The following is a 25,135-nucleotide window of genomic DNA, read 5'->3' as shown; positions in this document are numbered from 1 at the left end:
CAATTGTTCTTTAAAATTTGACTTAAAATTTTTCTCAGTTTCAAATTGGCATATAAGCAAGACCGTGGAAGAATCTTATTTTTGAGCAAAGTAACGAACCCAGAAAGGTTCTTTTTAGCTATTATGATTGAGGGAGAGTCCTTTTGCATATTGGAATGATTGACAGTCATTGAATATGTTGGAATAACTAAATTTCATACAGGTGTTCATTTCGCCCCGATACCTTTTTACCAGCCTTGTTTTCGACCCAATTTTCTATCTCGCTTTTCTGACATATGATATGATTTTTATCACTATGAATGAATGTGGCACGTCGTGCTAACATCAAACTTGAAAACTAGCCGGGGGTAAATTAAAAACATTGCCATTTAAGGGTCTTAAAACGAACATTTGCTTAACGTGTCCATTATGCCCCTAATTCCCCTACTCCCAATTTTGTCTGAATTCAACCTCTGGTTCTGAGTCCAAAAACTTCATGGAATATATGCCATTAGATGTAAATGCATATAAAGTGACGTATTAGAAGATTATTGATGTAGTACATTATCCTAGCACTTCATGGAATCTAGATAAATTTTATTGGTTCGTATTCGTGATTATACACGAACAGTCATATTAGAACCAGTGCTGGGAATGGTAATAGTAGTAGACTTGAATTTCGAGAAAGTCACGTGGCTCTCTGACTACAGTAGTTCAAAAACGTTGAATCTCATCAAGTAGCCTATGTTGGGTGCATGAATTTTCTAAATCGTTAGTGTCATTGAAGGCTCTAAATGCGGGAAATGCAGCGGGAAGTAGAACATTTTTCTACAGTAATTTTGGGTTGCCCTTAGCAACGGGTGTTTTACTAATTTCAAGGCTTTTTACCTACAGCAGCGATGGGCGTGAGTTTCACTGGCTTCGCTGACTGTGATTGGCTTTGTTTGGCTACTGTAGAGTGAAATTCAGATTTTTTCCCAACCCTGATTAGAACTTCCTGATACATAGATCTTGAAATCTACGACCACAATTTGATGTCTTTTGAAGAATTTTGAGTTCAGTACATGCTCAGAAATGTTTAAAGAGTTTAAATGAGTACTGTACTCGTTTACAAGGAAACTATATTTACTCATATTTAACTCAATCCCTGATACGCCACAGTTTCCGTTTGGTCACCTCTGGCATAGCGCGAAACACTAATCACGAAGTTATCGCCGCACCCTGCTAAGTGCGTCGTGACATTTTTAAATCTCAAGTGGATGGCGCAACTGCCTCATCATCTAATCGGCCGGGAGTGAGTTTCTACGAACGCCTGGAGACAATTTTTATTCGTTCCCGAATGGACGGGGATCCGTTACCTTCATGGATCATTTGTCACTGGCATGGCGCTATGCATCGATATGTACAGGTATCCATATTCATCTGAGTTGCGCTTCCTGTAGCTGCAAACGTGACCGGAGGCGAAAAGTCAACGCAACGGTCCCGTTACCCGTCGTCGTGTACTCCCAGTTTGCCTGCGAGCTGTGATTGAATTGGCATGGAGTGTAACGCCCTCCAATTTGACCATAGAGGTACTTCGACACGTTTAATTGTGGGATTCGTTTGGTTTGTCAGAGATAGCCCGTAGAGTTTAAACGGGAGAATAAGTGCAGTAAGCAATCTGGACAGAACCAGATCTTCCGGGATGCCCCAGGGAACGTCCCAAGAGTCCTTACTGAGGGTCATCGTCGTCGCAGTTTTTCCCAGTACTCCTTGAGGGAGTAGCACAGTCGCGCAGATAATAATCAACCTCGCTTGACGCGGCCACTTGTTGCCTCTTTCCGCGTGCCCATTATCAATTCCAGAAATCTAAATCTAGCCAATTTAAGTACGCAGCAGCAGCAGCAGCAGTTCAACATCACAGTGAATGCAATTGTTTATGCTGCTGCCGCCCAGCCCCGGAGGCAACGAACACGACACCGACTCCAGCCAGCAGATCTTGACTTTCTTGAGGCTGACGTGCCGACTAATGGATAATGATTGTAATTATCATTACGTTCCCTCTGTTTACACGCCTGGTTGAAGACACAGAATCTTTGGCGCATCGTCGCACACGGGAGTAGTTTCGGGTCAATCATGGTCAAAATTCTTTAAAAAACGGCTACAACCTAATTAGGATTAATGTTAGATGTTTTCAGAGACTCCTACAGGGATCCCTCCAGAAATTGCTCTCGAGATGCCCAGGAGTTATTCCAGTGAATGTTCATGGGATGTTTTGAAGAATTTCTCCAGAACATCGGCATGATACTGAATTAATGGTGTTTTGGAATGTTGAGTAGATTATTTATTATTTATCAATTATTGAACATGTGACTTGTTATTCAAAAATCTCAAATTTTCAAATTTTACATTATGGCCACGACATTGTTCTACTTCCTCCTCTGTGTGTCGTCAACGGGCAGCATAGGCAGAAAATGCAAAAGCTTTGAGCGAGCGTGAAAAGTAGGACGATAGGAGTGGCTTGCACATCTTGCTCGATGGTCGCCGACAATTGCACGCGCGCGCATGTGGATATCTTTTACTTCACCATTGCACATATGTGCAGTGTGAGCATTCGATTGATGGTCGAGAGTCTCCGACGACGACTCCAACCGAGAAGTGGGTACCTTTCCTCCGAGGACACAGAGATTAAGATGATTGATTTGATTCAGCAACGGAGCGTCGTCGGACGGACGGGAAGATTCGCTCGAATGCCGTTCGTTTCTCCGTTCCGGTCCTCGAAGTGTTCTGATGAACCCGAACGAGCGTGTGAAACGGCCTCCAGCTCCAGGAACGCTTAGATTGGTCCGTGGCCTAGAATGTCTGTCTGTCGTTCGGACGGAGGTAACAGGTCGTTCCACTGCGTCCTCGTCCACACTCAGTAGACTCTACTCTTCGGTTTTCGCAGATAGCCGCAGGTCGTAGTTGCATCTGTGTGTGCAGTGGCCGGTGGTGTGGAACCCAGGCCATCTACACATCTCTGGAACTAAGTATCTAGGAAGAACTGTACATTTTCTTGGTTGATTTTGTTGTCTTGCGTCGTCCGGGAGAGAGCGTGCGCGAGGGCGATTTTTACCCAAGATAAAGTTTTAATTAGTGATGTGTTGTACAGGCAGCAGCAGCCAGCAGTCGATCGACGAACTTCGATTGCGCGTTGGTGGTAGATTCCACGTTTACTACCAATTGCACCTGCCACTTGAACAAGTTGAACGCAATTTAATTACAGCACCGGCCGGTTGTGCTTTATCAGTTGTGTGTCGTGTACAGTAGTGGTTCTTTGGATGGCATTGTTCAAGAGCTGTAGAGGGGTTAGACATCCGATTGACAGGCGAGTGGCAGTGTCAATATACCTACATTTTGTGAGCTAACATTCTACGTGTTGTTTGACATCACAGGTTCAAGAACAATTAGGGTTTTTGCTATTCTTGTTGCACGATACACCCACGGTATGCATGATAGCGAATGTACTGATTATAATTAGATTGAATAGATACCCGTGTTCGAACCAAAGGGTGGCAAAATTCGGAATAGGATATAGAATAAGCTACTTTGTATGACAGGTTGGAAATTATATCTTAAATGTTTCTTTGCCTAAAGCTATCTGCACTATTCAAGTATTCGTCGTAGTGCTACTTCCATATTTCGATCCTCTCGCATTCGTCTCTGCATTTCTTAGCTCATATCATAATTTGTAATATGCTTCGTCGACTTTACCCAATGGCATTGTTTTTGTCCAATTAATGAATTAGGATGAATTCGAAAAAGTGTGGAGACTTTATTGACGGAGGTCCTATTGACTGCCGTATTTGTCATAGAAATGTTGCTTGACGACTGGATGTTGCAGCTATGAACGTGGTGTTTCGGCCGTTGCAGTCTTTGAGAGCAGCAAGAACAGTTTTGCTTCAATATCCAACGGTTTCGGTAATATATTTTACCTTTTTCAAGGATTATATCAATATATTATAGGTAAAATATATTACCGAAACCGTCGGATGTTGAAGCAAAACTGTTCATGCTGCTCTCAAAGACTGCAACGGCCGAGAACACCACGTTCGTATTTGTCATGACTAGTTGGAGGCCCGAAAGCAAAATAAGGAAATATCTAGGAGAAAATCTAACGCGTGCCTTCATGTAATCATTCCAGAATTTCTGTAAAGATTTTACCAGAATTTTTTTTTTAGGAAATTCTTGCATTACTTGAGACAAATTCAAACAAATTCTTCAAGGTATATCATTCAAAAGCACTACTTCAAGAATTTCATTAGAAAGTTCGACTCATTTCACAACAAAACATATCAAGCTCAATTGTTACATTTTTTGTTTAATTTAAATTCAAGCTGAACTTGAATTTCGAATTTTGAAAATGAGAATATTGATTCTAACTTTTTCTAATTTGAACAACTGTTCTTCATAACAATAAATATTCAGCTTGAAAATTTTTGTTTTGAATGCCCATAGTTATTACGTAATGTGGAAACCTATTTTACACTACTTGACAGAAAAAAACTAAATTTCAATTGATTAAACAAAGCTCACTGAATTGTAGGCAGGATTCTAACAAAATCCTCCGACACTTCTGAATAGGAATATTACTAAATCATGGTCAGGACGTGATTGTATTCAGAACGGGGATGGCCCTTTTCGCATAAGAAAGTTTGGTGTAGTGGACGTTTCGCATACGGCAATTTAATACAAGAAAAAGCTGCATTTTAAAGAGGGCATATCATTCTTATTATGCCATATCCATATGCCAAACGTCCTCATGCGAAACTTCTTTATGTGAAATATCGCACCCCCATTCTGAACAGAATTCATAAAATATCCTAGACAGCAATTTTACAGATTCCTAGAGAGCATTGCAAAATAAATCTTTAGCAACATTACTCTAATTTAATCCTAGGCAAGGTTTTCGAGAAATATTGGTCAGCATTTTCACGAAATTCAAAACATAATTCTATTTGAATTCTTGGCAGGACTGTCAGGGATTATTTGAAGGCTAAGAGAGTTTTGAATAATATTCTTATAAAACCATAAAACGCATCCTCGTTGTTTTTTTTTTAATTTTCTTCGAATTTTGAATAATTTTCTTGTGAAACCATAGAACGCATCCTCATAATATTCTTCCAAAATTTATCAAATTCATGTCTTGAGATATGTACAGGATTTTTCTGTAAACACCACCTTCTAATAATTCTTCTGATATTCTGCGATGAGTCATGAATTCCGTAGAATTATTTCGTGAGGAACTTGTGTGAACACTCTTAGTTAAATGTATTCAAGAAATTATTCAAAAGTTCTTATATTGATACCTTTGAGAACACCACTAAAGTTTGTTTCTAGAGATCTTTCAGGATTGACTCCAATAACTACTTTGGCTTCAGAGGTAAATAATCGCTTATGGTATTAACTTTTGTAAATCAATTTATCGATCAACCAAGCAACAACTATAGTAATATAAATTATTCTCACGGATTTTTGAAACTCCTTCAAAGATTCATTCAAGAATTTCTGCACGAATAACTTCAGATACTTTTCAAAAGTACTGATAGTAATTTCCTCAGAAACCCTTCTAGGCATTTATATAAGCTTATGTGCAGAAATTATTTCAGAGATTTCAACATGAGTTTTCAAAAGAAATCCTCTAAAATTTTTCCAGAAGTGTTTCAAAGAATTTCTTTTAGAATCTTTGAATTCCTTATAGTAACTTCTTAAGTAACTTATTTTAGTATCCAAAAAAAAAAATATGATGAGGATTTGCTCTCACTCTCATCTCACTGTATCCTCGAAGGAATTTGTGATTCATTTCTTTGTTGAATCCTAGAAAATAATATAAATCACTAAGGAATAACTCTATCTCAAGTTTTGGGTAATTTTAATATGAACTATGGAGAAAATCGGTTTACAATAAATATCTGAAAATGGTCTACTGTATGAAAAGGTAAAAACAAATCTTGAGAAAATCCGTTGGAAAAAATGGCCTCATGGAAAGAAGTCCAAAAATTTACTCTCAAATTCCAGAAAAAAAAATGCTGAAGAAAATTTCTGTAAAAATGTTAATATTTCTGTAATCATTTTCGGTTGAATCCCTGAAAGATTTCCGTAGGAATTTTTGAAACATCTTTGAATGATTTTTTTAAAGACACTGACACGTTAATGCTTCCAGTGGGCATTTATGCCCTTTGAAGGAAGCACCACACTAGACAACGGACTAGCATGCAACGCTCAGTGGCACAGTCGGAAAACATTCCTCCCGGCCTGAGGCGGGAATCGTACCCACACTCCTTAACACGATGCGGCTAAATGCCCTGGTGACACTAACCGCACGGCTACGAAGCCCACAATTTCCAATGGAATCCCACAAGCCCACAATTTCCAATGGAATTCCCATCCAACATCTACCATAAAACATAACATTACATCTAATTTGAAATTGGATTATATGGGCCAATTAATGATAAATTTTCGAAAAAGTTACACGTCTTTCCGGTGAGAATCGAACTCACGACTACCAATTCGATAGATAGGGCGCGTTATCGTTACGCCACGAGAGGACTCATGAACGTAGAGAAGTTAACCTGAATTCGATTTCAACTCAATAATCACGTGATCCTTTTTCGCAAAGCGCACCTCTTTCGGAAAAAATAGCTGCCCTTCCAAACACTTCGCTTTCTATTGCTTGTGCAATGCAATTATTATTATTATTATTTTATTATGGTGAAATATCTAGCGATGGGCGATTTTGAATCGATGTTCTGAACATCGATTTATTCGTTCCGATTAATCGATTTTTTGAATTCATGTTACTTACTTGGTACTTGATGGACAACAATCCCTTGCTTTTGCGTTGAAGTAGCCTTCTCGATTGGACCCGGTCCTGGGCCAATCGTTTCCAATCGCCCTGATCTTTAAACGACCTTAAATCCTCCTCAACTGCAAAAAGCCATCTGGTGCGCGGTCTTCCACGGAGACGACGGCCTCTCCCTGGTTCTTTGCTGAATATTAGTTTAGCTTGACGTTCCTCCGACATGCGAGCTACATGCCCAGCCCACCGCAGCCTGCCGTGTTTTATACGCTTAACAATATCCATTTCTTTATAGACTTGGTATAACTCGTGATTCATGCGACGCCACCAGCTGCCATTGTCCAATTTACCGCTGAGTATTGTTCGCAGCACTTTACGTTCAAAGATCCCAAAAGCTCTCCGGTCGACTTCTTTCAACATCCAAGATTCGTGGCCATACAGAGCTACCGGAAAAATTAGAGTCTTGTACTACACGACTTTGGTTTTCGTCTGTAAGCTGCGGTACTTTAGCTTGTTACAAAGTCCGTAAAAAGCCCTACTCGCAGCTGCATTACGCCTTTTTACCCCTCGGGTAACATCATTATCGCAAGTCGCTAGAGTTCCAAGGTACACAAATTCTTCAACCACTTCAAAAATATCTCCACTTATCACCACCTCACTACCAACATCACCTATGGGCCCACGATGTCTGCCAGCGACCATGTACTTTGTCTTGGTGGTATTAATAATGAGCCCTATTCACGTTGTCTCCCTTTTAAAAGGCACGTATGGCTCTTCCACGGCTCGGCGATCAATCCCGATTATGTCGATATCGTGCGCAAAACCTAGGAGCATATACAAACGTGTGATAATAGTGCCATTCTTATACACGCAAGCTCTCCTTATTGCTCCTTCTAACGCTATGTTGAACAATAGGTTTGAAAGTGCATCGCCCTGCTTCAATCCGTGTAAGGTTACGAAGGTTGTTGAAGTCTCATCCGCAACCCGTATACTTGATTTCGATCCTTCCAGCGTTGCACGAATAGTCTAATCATTTTCGTCGGAAAACCATGTTCCATCATTATTTCCCACAACTCGTTTCTTTTCTCTGAATCGTACGCCGCCATGAAATCAATGAACAGATGATGAGTCTGCGAGTTGTAATCCTGGAAGTTATCGATGATCTGTCGCAGGGTAAACATTTGATCCGACGTCGATCGGCCCTCATAAAAACCAGCTTGGTATTCGCCGACGAAGGTCTCAATCTGCTGAACAGAATACGTGACATTATTTTGTACGCCGAATTGAGGAACGTTATTCCTCGGTAATTGGCGCACTCCAATCTTCTTATTATTCGGTGGCATTACGTCCCCACTGGGACAGAGCCTGCTTCTCAGCTTAGTGTTCTTATGAGCACTTCCACAGTTATTACATGAGAGCTTTCTATGCGTAAGTTGCCATTTTTGCATTCGTTTATCGTGTGGCAGGTACGATGCCCAGGCAAGTCGAGGAAATTTCCTTTACGAAAAGATCCTGGACCGACCGGGAATCGAGCCCAGACACCTTCAGCATGGCTTTGCTTTGTAGCCGCGGACTCTAACCACTCGGCTAAGGAAGGCCCTTTTTTGAAGAGCGGCGCACTCCAATCTATGCCCTTTATTGAAGAGAGGGCAAATGAGGCCATCCATCCTGTTTTTTTTTTTGTTGGGATTTGAACCACTGCGACCATTAATTGATCTGTGATCCATCCTGTTGGCAGGCAGTTCTTTTTCCTGTTATATCCTTAGCAGTATACGGTGAATTATTCTATGCAGCTGCTCACTACCGTACTTGAAAAGTTTGGCCGGGAGCTCATCCTTCCCAGCAGCCTTGTTGTTTTTCAGCTCCTTAATCGCCTTCTTAATCTCATCTAGTGATGGAGGCTACACAGCTGAACCATCGTTGTCGATGTTAATTCTGTCCTGTGATGCTTTATCGTTCCCTCCATTCAGTAACGTTTCGAAGTACTCTTTCCACCTGACAGTCACCATCGTTTTATCTGTCAGGAAATTACCTTCACGATCGTTGACTATGACGGCAGACGGCGCTGACTTTCTCCGCACGCCATTGAAAGTTTCATAGAATCGTCGCACATCGTTCTGTTCCATACAGTTTTGCACCTCGGCTATCACATCCTCATCATATTCGTTTTTCGGCTGATCTTGCTTCCCTGTACCGCTCTCTGTTCAGCCTGGTACCAGATACTAACATCCGAGGTCTGGCCTCGTTCTTCTCATCCGTCATCCTCTGGGTGGACTGGGCTTGCGAGGACCACAGCTATGTTGGACGCTCCTTCCTGATTGTTAACTCACCATTTTGCAATCCAATCGATGTTAGGATCACTCAAAATGGAGTGAATCTATTTTCTTCATTCGATTTTTTAGTTTCGATTCAAAATGATGAAATTGATTAGAAGTTTTTGATGAATTGATGAACTTCAATCCTAGTTTTCAATCAGCCTTCAAGTGCTAAATGTATTGTTTTAGTTGGGGATATTTTTTTATTATCGTACAAATTGGGCCGAAGGGTCTCAGATTTTCATGAAACTTTTTCCACAGGCAGGGCTCATGGATATATGAATAAAAAAAAATTGAGAAAAATTCAGGGTCGCCTATTTTTCCGGAAAACTCAAGTGGAAATTTTTTGTTTTCCCTTGACACTACTTACTTTGAAAAATCATAACTCAAGAAAGAAGCATCGTAGAAACAAAGTTTTTATATGAAAATTTAAGCAAATTTTCTCAAAAATCCAAAAAAATATGAACTGGAAAAAAATTTCCACCGTTGGGAAAATTCGTAAAGAAAAGCCGGAAAAACTATGCCCGAACTCGTGGAAAATTTTCAAAAAAATATGTTCAAGAAGGTAATTTTATAAGCTTTAATCACTGAAATTTTTGGAATGCACTTTTTTTTCGTTTTTGAGTTATGGCCAATTTTGTGAAAAATGTCCAGATGTGCCATATAAGACTTTTCTTTCTTTGAAAAATCATGACTCAAGACTCATCATGACTTGTCGAACCGGATTCAAATTATCTAAAAAATATGAAATTTTTAAAATGGAATCAGTTTCCCAGGACATTTTCCATATCGTTTCTTTCAGGTCTTTTAGAAAATTTGCAATTTCTTTGATAAAAAAACCTTGTTTTTCTGATGCTTCGATTGAAATATGGGTTTTCAAAGAAAAGGCTAATATGGTCATTTTTCACAAAATTGACCATAACTCAGGAACAAAAAAAAGTACATCCTAAAAGTTACCAGAATTGAAGATTATAAAGTTTCTTTCTTAAAAATATTTTATTAAAAAATTTCCGCGAGTTTGGGCATAGATTTTCCCGCTTTTCTTTATGAATCTCCCCAACGGTGGAATATTTTGTGGAAAACTTTTTCCAGTTCATATTTTTTTTTTGATTTCTGAGAAAATTTGCTTAAATTTTCATATAAAAACTTTGTTTCTACAATGTTTCGTTCTTGAGTTATGATTTTTCAAAGAAAAGTCTTATATGGCACATCTGGACATTTTTCACAAAATTGGCCATAACTCAAAAACGAAAAAAAAGTGCATTCCAAAAATTTCAGTGATTAAAGCTTATAAAATTACCTTCTTGAACATATTTTTTTGAAAATTTTCCACGAGTTCGGGCATAGTTTTTCCGGCTTTTCTTTACGAATTTTCCCAACGGTGGAAAATTTTGTGGAAAACTTTTTCCAGTTCATATTTTTTTTTGATTTTTGAGAAAATTTGCTTAAATTTTCATATAAAAACTTTGTTTCTACGATGCTTCGTTCTTGAGTTATGATTTTTCAAAGTAAGTAGTGTCAAGGGAAAACAAAAAATTTCCACTTGAGTTTTCCGGAAAAATAGGCGACCCTGAATTTTTCTCAACTTTTTTTTAATCATATACCCATGAGCCCTGCCTTTGGAAAAAGTTTCATGAAAATCTGAGACCCTTCGGCCCAAACCCGTACGGTAATAAAAAAAAATCCCCAGTTGACACGTTATTTAATTCAAGGAATTTAGTAATCATATGTAATTTCATTTGGTCTTGTTTCGAGAGCTTGCTAATGTAAATTTCCATGTGAGTTTGAAAACCGAATCGGAAGGTTTATATTATCAGTTGTTAGAAATTTATTAAAAATTATTCGAATATCAATTTGAATATCCTTAGGATTTGTTGGTGAAACTCCAGTCAACTAAAATATTCTGAAATTCTTCTTTAATTTCTGATCATTGACGTACATGACCTCAGCCAGCGCAGTTGCTGGCTAGTGTAGTGTGCTATTCCTACACACCCAAAAATTCTTAGATTTACACGTAACGTTATTTTAGTTTCAATCGTGTAAAGCCATCTCTCATGTATTATTCAATGATAAAGCCTATAAACACATCTATTATATACAACATTGTTGCCAAATTCCTTAATATTGAACGCGAAACGCCTTCTCTCAAAGAATGTTGCATGCAAAACGGCTCGGTTTACATGATATTCCCACTGAAAATTCAATCATAAATAATGCACATGGAATGACACGCCGTCTTTCCATCCATGTGCATTATTTTTGGCAGAATATTCAGCGTGGAATCATGTAAACTGAGTGATCTTGTTTTCAATTTCACTTTCAATATGCAAGAAAGCATACAATATTGGCGAATGTTGGATGCAAGATCATGAAATGTTTCAGTTTCACTCAAGTTTGCAAGCATTCCTGAATGCAATGAGGCAGTTTACATTATTTATCGTTTAATATCAAATGATAATTCGATTCACATGACAATCATGAAAGTTTACGTGCCATGTAAATTTAAGATTTTTTTGCTGTGTATACCTAAAAAACAATGCGCTCTCGGGCTAGGCATTGGATATATATAGAATGCGTTGTGTTTGGATGGGCATCTAATTCTTCCGAAAGAGGTGCACTTTGCGAAAAGGACCACGTGATTATTGAGCTGTAATCTAACTCAGGATAACTTCTGCGTTCATGAGTACTCTCATGGCGTAGTGGTAACGCGCCCCAACTAGAGATCGGGGAGTCGTGAGTTTGATTCTCACTGAGAAGACGTGTAACTTTTTCGCAAATCTTTACATCAATTTGTCCATCTAATCCAATTGCAAATTATATGTAATGTTTAGCTTTTCGGTAGTTGTTAAACTTCCACTCGGCTGGTTGGCCGTAAACCACGATTCATAATTAAAAAACAAGTACATGACCAGTTTTTTCATGGAATACAGTTCAACCGAAACTGAGGTTTTATTTTGCCAAATTTTTTCAATTGCACTCTAATTTAACTCGTTGAAAATTCAGCAAATATTATTCCAATTATTGATCAATAAGGACCGTACAAGAAAAAAAAATGGAAATTGCAAAATTCAAGATGCTTGTGCCACAAGCTTAATTCATCTCTTTGTATGGCAAACCTTCACCATTATGTAAAGTTTAAGTTATAGCAATCTTTATAAACATAATTGTTGTTTTAAAAATAGATAATGATTTACACACTCTCTCCACATGAAATGCATTCAAAATTTGATTATTGAAACATTTTTGAGTAACAATTTAATTATTTTCAAACACATTTCACACGAGGAGAAAATAAAAAAACGAATTAGGGCGGCTGATCCACTGGTAGTATATGTCCAATAATAGTGGTAGTGTGTTTTTTGCGTGGGGGGCTAAAAAATTTTCCAAAGTAGTAGCAGAAATACGCTCTATTGTGTTATTAATTGAAACCAAATTTTATACAAAGTTTTAGGTCCCCATTATTAAGTAGCGGTTTGACATAAAACCATTCTATTATAAAAAATGTTTTTTTTTTCTTATTCTTCAAGCGTACTGTAATAATGCGAATGTGCTCGATAGTCTAGGAGTCGTCAATACATTACGTAATGGTTTATGGGTAGGTTTAAAGATTTCTTCTACGCGATACAACCTATTTTTGTTTTCACACAAAAAATCTTACTATGAAAGGAGGGGCGTCTAAAAACCGCCTAAATTGTTTTATGCAATTTGTGGACAACCCATATTACTCATTTAGTAGATATTTGAGTGTGTTTACTTTAAATGCTTAATATACTGCCCATGTAAGCATAACTGTCCCATATGGAAAAAGTAGGAATTGAGGAAATAGCGCTCGAAGTTTGAAATCTGTTTTGTCATACAAAGGTTCATAATTTTCTAGTACATTTCTGCATGTTCTACAAATCTAGCATCACCGTACAGATAACTTATTTTGCCTCTATTGATCAGCTAAAAACATTACCTTGAACTTAATTCACGTTTTGCAATTGTCATTTGGGTTGAAAGTTCATATAGAGACTGTTACGCCTTTATTTTTCAATCTTCATATTTTACCGCAAGATTTCCAAACAAAGTGTTTGATTTTATATATTCATAGTTAAGTACATATCAAAACATGAATGTTGCAACGAAGAAAGGTATTGGCTCGAAAATCTGTATAGGACAGATATGCTTTTATGATCAATTCAAGCATACCAAGCATTATTAATGCCGCAAAGCATTAATAATATTGTTCTTTCATACCGAACTAACTCTTTGCGTAATTTGAAATTTTTGTATTGATAAGTATTGTGAAATATTTTACAAGTTTCGAAAAAGCATTCAGAAATATAATCGGAAAATAAGAAATCCATTTCTTTTCGTGGACCTCCTGATTGACTTATGACTTATGACCAAACAGGGCACAGAGGTCAAGGTTTTCAAAAATCACGCAAAACCTCAATCTCCAAACATAGTTTTATGTTGAAAGCAAAGTCAAACATTAATTTACTATATCAGATAATTATATTTGATATATTTGATGAATGCTGTGATGGCTAATTTCTTTCTGAAGTTTTATCGGCTCTATCATCTTGAGGCAGCTAAAACCATTTTGCTTCTATTTCTCCGACGTTTCGGTGTATATTTCTCCTTCTTTGAGAGTTTCTACAATTATAAATGAGTGTGGCGATTTACAAGGTACAATATTTAAAATTGATACAAAATTTTAAAAAAGGAATCAGTACCAATTTTAAATCTTGTACTTTGTGAATCACCACACTCATAATTGTAGAAACTCTTGAAGAAGGTAAAATATACGCCGAAACGTCGAAGAAGTAGAAGCAAAAGTCGTTTTAGCTACCTCAAGACTGATAGAGCCGATATAATTTCAGAAAGAAGTTATTGTTGTAGGTATGTCAAATAATTAAAGTACAGCTTCATTATACTGTACAAATCGCTCCCTGCCACTCCTCCGGAGTGCTCAAACGCGCTCTCAAGATTAAGGAATCTATTACAGAAGATTCATTTCTCCTAAATTTGCCTAAAAACAGCAATTTTGTTAGATTTTTTCTAAGTGAACCAAAATTGTGACTATCGTAAAATAGAGTCTTCCACCCTAAATCATGTGAGAATAGTATTGAGAATGCGAAATTTCTGCCATGATTTTTAAATTTGGACCACTGTGCAGGGGGTCGCAACCTATAGTTCAAGAAACTATGCTCAAGAAAGTCTGGAAAATAAATCGATCTTCGGTCGGATTTCGAATCCACCCCTCACTGGTTGTGTTGAATGAACAGAAGCTCATATTATATTAGAATGAAAGAAGACAGTTAAATACATTTTGTCAAGAGGAAAGAGGATGAACAGAAGATTCCACTTGAAGTTCCATGAGAAGACATTTTCTTGATTCAGCAGTCCATATTGTTATCTAAATCTGTTAGATACTTTCATTCTCACCACTCAAAACACTTCATTGAATAATAAGCGAACAACAGCAAACCAGTTTCACGTTCTCTCTCCGCTAACTCCACTAGGAGATCAATGGGACATTTACGCCACACATAGTTTTCGTAACCACCTCTGTATCCATTTCAAACTGCTCCGGAATGCACACGGGTAAACAAAGCGATAAGAGCCCCAAAAGTGGTTTCCCCCAAACGAAACCACTCTTGTTTGAACACTTGTCTATGTATACCAACAACAAACCCCCTTGTCTTCGCAGATCATCCGTGCGCGCGGTAATTGACGACATCCATCGCAATTACAACCGATACAGTTGGACACCTGCGTGAATTAACGCCATTCTCCGTCAAGAGGTTGAAATGACCCCCGAAACACTCGCCGCCTCGCCCAGGTTTCGGTTGATTGAGTAGGACTGACTGATTGCAGAGTTTCAGATTTCGAAGAAGAGTGCCCCTCAACCGCCAGGAAACCCCCCTTGTAGAAAAAAGTTTGTTGTTATTGGACAAACACCACAATACGTCCGTTTTGCTGTTGGCGCATAATTACGAGCCCACGTTCAAGCTGCCTTCCCCCGGGGCCCTGTGCGTGAACTTGCCCAAAACGGAGCCAAGACAAATTAAAAGTGCGAGGAGAGAAAAGTGAGAAAGCAAACAAAAGAGTCGTTTGAACCCTGCCCCGTTGAAATCAACCGTGATCGTGAACCCAAAACGGCTGGACTGCTGGATCAACCCGGGAGAATACGGAGTACGAAGACAGAGAGAGAGAGGAATCGCACTTCTTTCGACTCCCTTGCTTACTGTGGGTTGGCTGACGACGGTGTGGAACGAGCAAATCGAGAGCATCACGAATCCCTCGGGACCATCATCAGTCATCGTCGGAACGGCCAAGGCGACGGGCACGCTTTTCCGTTTTTGCTCCGTGTCGTGGACCATTTCTCCTCCTTTCGCTGGACGCTAGAGCTATACGAGTTGCGCGTGCGTTTACATACATAGTCTAGGGCACAGAAGTCCCAGGTGCGCGCGGTTAACGCTTTCCAGATAATTTAATTCACACACCCCGAAACGGTTGTTCTTGTTGTTGGTATATCGCGGTAGCATCATATAGTGAGTGAGTGGTTAATCAGGCCCAGCCGCGGCCAAGAAGTGATTGTTTGGTACAGAAGACCCTTCCTCGCGGTCGAAGAAGAAACGGTGGTGAAGAAGCGGGTGGCTACCACTCCTGAAGTGGGAAGATAAAGTGATTTCATGCACGAGAAACCTGTTTTGGATCCGTGAGTGGGTTAGCTGCGCGATTGGTTCGTAGAAAATCGATAAAAGTGCCGTATCACCCCTAAATGTAGGCTATTCGTTCGATTTATGCGTCCGTATCAGCTTAATCGGTTGACGGTTCAAAATACTGTATTTTATGACCCATGTAGTTTTCCGTTGCGCTCCTAAAAGGAGGTTGCACCACTCTCGAAAGCGTCGCCGAGTGCTGCGGAGAGACTTGGTCAATCCGGTGTGACCAAGATGTTGTGAAGTAAGTGCGAGCTTGCAGCAAGATAACGCCTTGAGAAGAAGTGAAGAACCCCTTGCCGACGATTGGGCAGTGGCCATCGACTAACTGCGCAATGTCCAATCACCCGCGGATGGCACCGTCCTAGTGCATTGCTGTTGATTTGAAGAGGCCCAATTCTGTGCGCCAATATCTGAACGCTTGTCCTCGCGTCCAAATCGCGCGTTCCGTAGAAAGTGAGAAGCACTACCAATTGTCGTTGATTGTGCCCCTGGGTGTCCATAAGTGAAGTGAAACTGAAAACCGAGTGCTGTTTCGCGAGATCGTTTGCTAAAAATACAGGTTTTTCCACGGAGGAAACCCGGCCGGGAAGGTGAGCCGGTTTTCAGGAAGTCCGATACAAGGCCTCCTAAATGATTCCGTGCGTGAGCTTGACCGAAACCAGTGTCCTTGGGAATATGAAAGAGCGCGTTAAAGAGATGCGCGTCTTCGGTTGTCGACTCAACTTCTGGAACAATGTTACCGCTAATTTTAGCAACAAAGGTAGGTAGGTTCGCTGATGACCGGTTTTTTAAGTGGTGGTGGATGTACTTATCGAACTCCAATCAGGATCTAGTTTAATTTATGGTGGTTCTCACGCTCTGAAACCCGCTCCCTCTGATTGGATTCGTGCTGAATGCACATTATTGTTGCATGTGTAAGCGAGTGAGTAAATGATTGGAGCGGCCCGCTAAGGGTTTCCCGTTAGGCTCAGCCCCCATGACTGATTATCAGTGCCGGCAAATCACTCCATGAAGCATTTTTTTTATATATAGATCGAAGAGAAATATTGAAGGTATAGACGATTCTTCTTTGCAACATCATAAATGTTAGTCTTCAATTCCATCCCAAGACTACGCTCGGGATAGTCTATAGAAATGCCAGAGATAATGCTTTTGATCAACTTATTTGGGCCGGTGTACCCTTAGTAGATATTTTCCTATAGTCGCACTAGCTTTTTACAGCCGTTTTGCTATAAATCGTAGCGATATATTTTTGTCATGAAGGTCAGTAGATATTTTAAGTACCGTAAGGACGCCATTCACCGCTCATTTAACAGTATTTCAACATGTTAAATTTTGATGGTTTTCAATTTTTTCTGCAAAACTTAGATAAAAATCTTTCAGATGACGTAAAAATAATGATACTGGCTATGTTTTTTATTTTATTTTATACGAATATTTGTATATAGACCCTACCTGAGAAATTTTTAATTCCAAATGAACAACCAAATAAATTCGTTTAAAACATTTTTAAAACATATAGCTCACATGCAAGTAGGGAGACGGATCCTTTTCTTGGCACTTTTGATTCACTTCGGCAGTGAGGTTTTTTGAAAGCTACTGAGCTCATATTTTGCTAAAAAATGCGTCGTATCAAAGTGCTTCTATTGCAAAGTTTCAGACAATTCGGTCCAGTAAAAACCCCCCATGTCAAAGTGAATCATCGAAGTGCCCAATTGGCTCTGCACCCAATGCAGTGGAAGGTTTCAAAACAATGGAATGGAAACGTGAGGTTTTAAATGATTCCAAAATTGTGATTTCTCCGTTGATCTTGATGTTCGGCGGATCTAAAATATACCACAGCCTATGGACCAAATACTGTGTCATTCCTATTTTGTTGATGATGTTTATGCGGACATCACTTTGCAATTAAACTAGGTGAAAAAAACTTAAAATCTTTCTATAAGATATGGGTAGTAGTTACATTATAGAGAAGGTAGAGATATAACTATATACTAAAAAACAACAGAAAAGAATGTTCGGAAAATAGGGTAGCTATCACACAATACTTTTATCAAACATATTCTGCATGAAAGAGCTTAACAATGAGTTAAAACTCATTGAATTTTATGGAGGACGTACAAAGTTTGGAATAGTATGTTTCTTAGTTTTCGAGTTATTGGATTTTTCATTAAATGCATACACATTAGTTTAGCAATGACGCATTTCGCGCCAATTCGAACAGATATTCGTCAGATTCTAATGAAACTTTCTGGATTTTTTTTTCAAACAAACTAAACTTTTTTCCGTTTTTTTTTTCAAAATAGCAATTCCTATAAAATGTCTTGTATCGATGACCTGTAGCTAATAATCTAATTTTTTGTATAGAAATAATGAAAAAAAAAAATCTTAATAAAAGATTTTCAAAGCTTATTACAATGAAGTTTCGTCTCAAGATTGGCGATTGTGTTTACTATCAACCGCCTATACGTCACGAGGAGGGCACTTTTAGGAAAAAAAAATTGACCTGTCATTTTCAAACAAAACTAAACAATTATCTTAGAATTCAATAATGCTCAATAAGCAAGGTTATTTTGTCAGTAGTATTGCTTATTTGATTCGACCAGAATTCTGAACAGAATTCGATCAGAATCCTGAACAGGATTCGACCAAAGTCCTGAACAAAATTCGAACAGAATCCAGACTAGGATTCGAACAGAATCCTGACCAGGATTCGAACGGAATCCTGACCAAGATTTGAACGGAATCTTGACCAGAATCCAGACTAGGTTTCGAACAGAATCACGACCAGGATTCGAGCAGAATCTGACCAGGATTCGAACAGAATCACGACCAGGATTCGAACAGAATCATGACCAAGATTCGAACAGAATCCTGACTAGAATTCAGACTAGGATTCGAACAGAATCCTGACCAGGATTCGAACAGAAACTGATCAGGATTCGAACAGAATCACGACCAGGATTCGAACAGAATCATGACCAAGATTCGAACGGAATCTTGACCAGAATCCAGACTAGGTTTCGAACAGAATCACGACCAGGATTCGAGCAGAATCTGACCAGGATTCGAACAGAATCACGACCAGGATTCGAACAGAATCATGACCAAGATTCGAACAGAATCCTGACTAGAATTCAGACTAGGATTCGAACAGAATCCTGACCAGGATTCGAACAGAAACTGATCAGGATTCGAACAAAATCACGACAAGGATTCGAACATAATCCAGACTAGGATTCGAACAGAACCCTGACCAGGATTCGAACATAATCCATACTAGGATTCGAACACAATCTGAAATCCTGACCAGATATCGAACGGAATCCTGACCAGGATTTGATCGGAATCCTTACCAGGATTCGAACAGAATCCTGACCAGAATTCGAACAGAATCCAGATTCGAACATAATCCTGACCAGGTTTCAAACTGAATCTTAACCAGAAATCGAACAGAATCATGACCAGAATTCGAACAGAATCCAGACTAGGATTCGAACTGAATCCTGACCAGAGTTTGAATAGAATCCTGACCAGGATTCGAACAGAATCATGACCAGGATTCAAACAGAATCCAGACTAGGATTCGAACAGAATCTCGACCAGGTTTCGAACGGAATCTTAACCAGAAATCGAACGGAATCCTGACCAGGATTCAAACACAATTCTGACTAGGATTCGAATAGAATCCTGTCCTGGTTTCGAACTGAATCTTAAACAGAAATCGAACGGAATCCTGACCAGGATTCGAACACAATTCTGACCAGGATTCGAACAGAATCCTGACCTGGATTCGAATAGAATCTGACCAGGTTTCAAACAGAATTCAGACTAGGATTCGAACAGAATCCTAACCAGAAATCGGACGGAATCCTAACTAGGACTCGAAAACAATCCTGATCCGGATTTGAACAGAATCATGACCAGGATTCTAACAGAATCCTGACCAGAATTCGAACAGAATCCAGACTAGGATTCGAACAGAATCCTGAGTTTCGAACGGAGTCTGAACCAGAAATCTAATGGAATCCTGACCACGATTCGAACGGAATCGTAGCTGATCCAAAAAAGGGGGGGTAACTTTGACAGTAAGGAACTCACAACATACTTATCGAAATAACGTTATTTATGTTGATCAATTAAGCAAACCGAATGCAAAAGTAAAGAGCATTAGTATGGTACTTCATGTCAGAACTATATTCGAATATTAAAAACCGTTAGGATTTCAGTATTTTCGAAACCCTTATATACAATCGGTTCTACGGTCATTATTCGATGAAATTTTCAAAAGTTCGTCGCTTATTCTTGACACCCCAGTTATAGTAGAACATGAATCCGGTCGCAAATCTCTTAGCGAAAATCATGTTCACCAATTGGGGCCATTTTTGTAATCGAAGTCTGAATTTTCCATATAATGTTAAACTCCTAGAGGTATGCAACGCCCTATTTGTTCTAAGTAATTCATTCGGTTTTTTAGGAATACATTTTTTTATATTCAAAAAGAAAAGTCGGAAGTGAATATCAATCGTTATATATTTTCAGAAATATTATTTTATACCAATTCATACAGACTTATAATGATGTTTGTCATGTACGCTTACGCTTAAAACACTTTTTTAGTAAAAAAATACTGGTCCATTCAAAGTGAATGGTTATGCAATCTTTCCACTGCAATCGAAAACTGAGATACGAAGTACTTGTTTTAGAAATATAAAATAAAAAAATTCAAATCGATACAGATATATTCAGATATTCCTCGAAAAAACTATCGAAGTTACCCCGTTTTACGGTACCTATTTATGAAGGTAAACCCTTCATAAATAGGTACCGCTAGATTAACAAACGTGGGGGTCCGGAGGCCACAGTCTTCCAAGTCCTCATTCCCAAAAAAAGTAGCAAGTTAAACCATCCAGTCATTAAAAATTCTGAATAATGTTATAATAATCAGAAGTCAGGTTGCTTATCGATATGCGGTTTTCATTGAATAATATCATTTTAAAACTTCGAAATAAATCGTAGCTCTGAATTAAGGGAAACTTTTTTAATTTCTTTTCAAATTTTTCGGGAATTTTATACATTTAATACGTACTAATAATCATCATTTTTCTACTCGTTGTTTCTGGAATTTGAGTTACGGCATTTTATTAACAATTCAAGAAATAATCGCACTACTTTTCGTGGTAAATCAATATAAATATGAAAGTTTATTTGAAATTCGCAATAAACCATTCCGGTTTCAAGCATATATATGACATTTTAATGCTCATATCCTAAGTGGTTAAGTCCTACTAAAACTTTTCAAAACGTCCTGCAGTTCACTTAAAACTCATCCATGTAAATATTCATATTTTGTTAAACTTCGCCAATTGTTGAAGTATTTTTGAATTTTTTGATTCCCTTTCAAACTATTGTTTCTATTGATGAGATACAAAAGAATTGACGCCACTCCATCCGTTTATAATTGTTCATAACTATTCAAAAATAAAAATTTAATTCATTTTTCATCAAAATTTGTTTTCTTATTGTTTTTGCCCACTGTTTAATCGAACCATTGTTACGATATTTTTGAAAAACTGAATTTCAAAGGATCATTTTTTAGCTTTATCTCTAAGACAGTCGCTCTAATCACAGATAAACCATATACTAAATGCCATACCGATCCGAGAATCAGTTTTCTTGGAAAAACGCTGAATGAATTTTAGAATTTTTCTCTTCGATTTAAAATATTTCTGGACCAGTCTATATTCTTCCAATAAGTTTTTACATTTATTTACAAAGTTATTACCATGTGGCAAAAATTTGCCATATACTTCGTAATCCAGATATTCCCTTTGGTAACGTTGATCATGGAGAACATTTCGTTTTTGTTTTGTTTGAATCCACTTCTCTGTAATAACGTTTCCTACCTTCCTATTCAGAGAAGAAATCCAGATTATATTTTTTTGGGTTAAATAAGCTGGTGTACGGGATTGAATCCGTTCTAATACTACATATACCTTCGGATGGAACTAAGTACTTTTGATTCCGGGGGCTACTTTGGACACTCACTTTTTGGAATTATTTGCAGCATAAATATTGATCTGTGCCATTTTGTGTCCTCAGCACTTTTATTAACCTATGTTTGCTCTACAACCAGGCATGATTTTTTTTTGGAACAACATCAACAATAACAGGATATACAAGAAAATATATCAAAAAAGTCCGAACAAATATTCGCAAGCTACAAAATATTTGCTATGTAAACATTGCACAATGGTCGGAAAAAAGTGAAGTTTGGCCAAAACTATTTTTATCGCCTTAATCGATAAAATAAGTAATCTTAATATGTTCTTTTGCGTTTTTGTTGTTTCAGAAGGGGTTATTAACAAATTATGTAACTTTGAAAACAATATATTTTTAAATTAAAATTGTTATCAAACTGGGCTGAAAGCACAAATTTTGTTTATATTTGATCGAGTTTGACCAAAATGTGTATGAATTGTGGTTAAATATATTTTAAATAACCGTTGTATGAAAAATATCGTCAAAATATATGTTGAATATTGAATTATTCAAACAGCTCTAACTTGCAAATCAGCAAATTTCTGCAAAAAAAATAAAGGTTGTTTGTAAGATCCAAGGATGCTTTTTGATGTGTAATATTCGAAACGGCGGCGACATTACGCGACAAGAGTTGTTTTTCATGTTCAAAATCATCAAAATTACTAAAGTGCAATATTGAATGGTATTAAAACTTCAACCAAATATTTTTTTTTCCATCATCATGCTCGATAAAAGAGTTGAACCATAAGCTTCAGATAGTGGGTAACTTTGCATTGTTAAAATGATTGACATAAAACTATGGGCCAGTCATGTTTCATAGAAATTTTTGATAAATTTATTTTGTAAAAATAATTGATAAAAGGTCATGATTTTACGGCTCTTATTTTATTTCAAAGTTCTGGTATGTACATTTTACAACACAGAAAAATGAACAAAAGATTCAAATTAGTGAATGACTATACAAAATATATATTTCTTACATATAAACAGTAAAATTACAATAAAATCTTTAAAAATAATATATTTTGGCCATATTTTACATTAATTTGCAGTGCAAAGCAATAGCATCATTCATCTGCTACAAATGAGCTACTCTTATGCAGTCTCAAAACTAATGAGAACCAATGTGTTTCTAGCACAAGCAAAATTTCAATTGTTTTACGATTTTGCTATAAAATATTCTTAAACTTCAAAAATTGCACTTTAAATAAAAATTATGTTAAGTTACAGGAATAAATGAGATCCTTCTACACATCAATTATATAACATTTAAAATCATATCAAATGTTTTTGTACAAAACTAGTTAATCATCGCAGTACTTGGTACTTACATCATTCGTTTGTATCATCTTAAACAACCAAGCATTGATAGCTGACAGGAAAAAAAAGGAAAGCCATGGAAATTAACTTTAAGTTACAAACTGAAAAATATGCATACCACGTTTCGCAGAAAAGTGTTAAAAATGCTTAACAATTTTCTAAATTATGTTTATCGATGAAAAACCGTTCTAAAACATCATAATGTACAATAATCTATGAAATCAGTTTGAAATTTGTGAGAAAAAAAAACATTATATTATATTACCTCATTGATTTCTTAAAGTGTCCAAAGTAGCCCCTTTTTTGTTTTAAAGGACACATATTTTTCGCTATTTTTCTCATATTTTGCACATTTGCTACGCACATAAACAACTTAGATATATGCAAGAATTATTGAAATCTATCCATAATTTTTAGAGCTACAAATCCTCAATGTTGAAGAATGTGGAAATAATGTCGTTTGGCGGTAGCTTGGAATTTACGGAATTTCATTATATTATAAATGTGTTACTTATGGCATTCGACCACATCAGACAAATCAATTGTCTATTCATCAAATTGACAGTAAACTACCAGTTTGTAGTCAAAAATCCTTGAAAACCATAAATTTTGGAGGGGGAATTCATCTTCCCCAAAAGCGCAATTGACTCTTAAACAGCTTCGAACACGTTCACGAATCATTATTCGCTTATTCGCGAGCATGACAGATTCGAGTAAATCAGCACTCTGATGCTCGCGAGCATTTTGTTTTGTTTATGTTCTGCTTCAGCAGGCATGTTCGCCACTTTCCATCACTGAACACAGCTACAACCTGAGACAAGTTTTATTATCGACAGCTTTTTTGACATTGTTTGCCATTAACCTGCCACATCTTTTAATTTGTAAATTTCGATCATTGAATTGATGATGAATGATGGTTTCTTGAACCTCAAAGGAGATCAAAGTAGAGCTTTTTGGGCACACTGGCTATTAACGTCAAGTCATTGACGGAAAGTCATAAACCTCTTGTAGGAAACAGATCTATTTTATGATCGGTCAGCTGTTATAAGAGGTCTCTAACATACGGTTCATGTTGTTTTAAGTCGTTGAACCATCCAAGTTCGAATATTCGAACATCATTTTGAACAATCATCGCCGTCATCATAGCGATCTACATAATCCGAAGCAAACGTAAGTGTTAAACTTGCATGCCAATTACAAACAGGCAACCTCATTGCCCGTTGAAATTTGTGCTTCTTTTGGCTTCGATACCCCCAACTTTAGCTGGAAGCAACTTTGTATCAACAATCCTACATGAGCTCAACTAAACAATACGACGTGGTATTATTTTCACCGTGAATGACTAAACCCTCCCCGCTCCGCCCCGAAACAATTCGACACATCGCGCAAATGGTGCTATTTGAAGATCTTTATAGGCCGTTTCCAAATATTTTCTTTTTTTCCCCAGCGCAAACAATGGGCCCCCTCCTCGCCGGGTAAATCGTTCCACGTGAATGTAATCTCTCTCGGAATCGACACTTCAATCTACCGTGCAGATCCACCTCTCCGCGATGGCACTATGGGCTACGAATGAAAATTTAGCAACCAAAGGCCAAAAAACATTCGCTTTGGATTGAACGAGAAATTTTAAAAAAAGATTCTCGTGCCCCACTTATGCCACTTTACTCTATAGGTTTTTGTGAAATATAGAGAAAAATTTGAGAGGGGCCCCGATAGCCGTAGCGGTAAACGCGCAGCTATTCAGCATGACCAAGCTGAGGGTCGTGGGTTCGAATCCCACTGGTCGAGAATCTTTTCGGGTTGGAAATTTTCTCGACTTCCCAGGACATAGAGTATGTTCGTACCTGCCACACAATGTACACATGCAAAAATGGTCATTGGCATAGTAAGCTCTCAGTTAATAACTGTGGAAGTGCTCATTAGAACACTAAGATGAGAAGCAG

General features: G+C 37.8%; 1 protein-coding gene across 4 annotated transcripts in view; it reads left to right on the top strand.

Annotated features, from left to right (window-relative positions):
* LOC5563771 (tyrosine-protein kinase Btk29A) overlaps nt 1–25,135 on the top strand; it is a 417,823-nt gene that overhangs the window by 225,423 nt on the left and 167,265 nt on the right. Inside the window, exon 2 of one of the 4 annotated variants that reach the window (XM_021846348.1) lies at nt 14,813–16,590. The exons of the other annotated variants lie outside the window; for them this stretch is intronic. Within the exon in view, the coding sequence (XP_021702040.1) occupies nt 16,461–16,590 (130 nt within the window). The 5' untranslated portion in view covers nt 14,813–16,460. The remainder of the gene's footprint in view (nt 1–14,812; nt 16,591–25,135) is intronic. 4 annotated transcript variants of the gene reach the window in all.

This window comes from Aedes aegypti, chromosome 2 (genome assembly GCF_002204515.2).
Source record: "Aedes aegypti strain LVP_AGWG chromosome 2, AaegL5.0 Primary Assembly, whole genome shotgun sequence".
In the NCBI taxonomy this organism is placed as follows: domain Eukaryota; kingdom Metazoa; phylum Arthropoda; class Insecta; order Diptera; family Culicidae; genus Aedes; species Aedes aegypti.
Note: the sequence above shows the minus strand (reverse complement) of the source record. Positions and strands in the feature narration are given on the sequence as shown.